Source organism: Octopus bimaculoides, chromosome 12, assembly GCF_001194135.2.
Source record: "Octopus bimaculoides isolate UCB-OBI-ISO-001 chromosome 12, ASM119413v2, whole genome shotgun sequence".
Lineage (NCBI taxonomy): Eukaryota > Metazoa > Mollusca > Cephalopoda > Octopoda > Octopodidae > Octopus > Octopus bimaculoides.
The window spans coordinates 45,040,485-45,042,170 of NC_068992.1; the positions used below are offsets into that span (position 1 = coordinate 45,040,485).

At 32.1% G+C, this 1,686-nt stretch overlaps 1 protein-coding gene across 1 annotated transcript in view; it reads left to right on the forward strand.

Moving 5' to 3' along the window:
- The window catches only part of LOC106870938 (chymotrypsin-1), a 9,265-nt gene that overhangs the window by 2,889 nt on the left and 4,690 nt on the right, over positions 1–1,686 (forward strand). Inside the window, exon 2 of the mRNA XM_014917182.2 lies at positions 631–853. Within this exon, the coding sequence (XP_014772668.1) occupies positions 631–853 (223 nt within the window). The remainder of the gene's footprint in view (positions 1–630; positions 854–1,686) is intronic.

Genomic DNA, 1,686 nt, shown 5'->3' on the forward strand with positions numbered 1-1,686 from the left:
ATATATAATGCAAATGATTAGAAAGTGAAGAAAACCACAGATTAACAAACACATCGATTGGATCATATTTATAGCTTATTTTTAAATACAAAGCATGACAAAATTAAATAGGTGATGTAACACATCTTAAGGCCGCTTCTGATCGGATACCAAAATGGTGTTTATAAACAAATGCGAGAATGAAGTACTTCCTCTTCATAGGACATTCGAATGCCCTATGTATACGTATAACCACATACACACAAACAAACATATATGTGTATTTTCGTACTCATACATATACACATATACATGCACGCACACACACACGTGTGTATATATATATATGTGTGTGTGTGTGTATGTATATATATATATATATATATATATATATATAGATAGATAGATATATATATATACTTGCTTTGAAATTTCCCTCTGGGAGACCCACACATCTCTTGGATGAAATTGTGTTATTAGCGTTCGTAGAATTTACTTTCTGCAATGGCTGCTTCTTAAATAACAATTGTTTGATGTAAAAAGTTACTCAGGAGGGTGCACTGCATATACAGTATTTTAATCAGACATTAATATTTTGATTTACGTCACCGTTTCTTCTTCGGTTTTATAACTATTAATATCTTTAACTAGGTGCCATGAATTGTCTTGGTGCAGACACTAACAGAGAAGAAAAGAATCACAATAAAAACCAACATGAGCAACAACATAAGCATAGCATCATTGGTGGTACATATGCTACTATGTGTCAATTTCCTTGGATGGTAGCATTGTTGATAACTACAAACAAAGGTGAATTCCTGTGTGGTGGATCGATAATTGATAACCAGCATATATTGACTGCAGCTCATTGTGTGTAAGTAAAAATATCTTCATTGTATTCATATAAGGCGAGTTAAGCGAATAATCTCACTTCCAGAAGGTTCCAAACCATGTCAGGAACCTTCTGGAGCCACACCTTCATAAGCATCCAAGTTATATGGATCAATATCTGAACCTAATAAAAAGTGAGTATGTGAGGAATGATTGATATTTAGTTTGATTTTTAACATTGGTCGAAGGCCACAGACGTTTTAGGAGTTAAGATTATTAACTAAAATAAGACCGACCCGAGATAAAACTGGTGTAAATGCTATAATTCATTAGAAAGATAGACAATGTCTGTTCCAGTTGGTTTTTGACAAAATTTAAAAGAGCGAGACTAAATACAGAGAGAATACTTTCGTTAGCTTTGCTTAGTTCTTGTACTATTAAAGACATAAATGTCTATGAAAGACCAAAAGTATTGAAATAAATATATTGACTACACAATACATTTTTTTCCAATGTCAGTTTCTAGCAAAGAAAATGGATATTTCAAACAGCGAATTACTGGTAGTTCATTTACGTGAGAATAAGAGGGAAATTAGTGCTATAAACATAATGCAAAACGAACACACTACATATAAATATGAGTATTGATTTATATATATATATGTGTGTATGAGTTTGTATATGTGTGCGTGCATGCGTGTGCATCAGGAAAAAAACTTCTTAGAGATCTGCATTTATGCAGCTGAGGATTGCTCTGTATTTAAATTGATGTAATGATTGTATTGTTCAATTAAATGGAGTTGCTTGAAACGATCGTACTGCATTACCTCTGGATAGCCTTTTGCTTATTTTGATATATATATATATATATATATA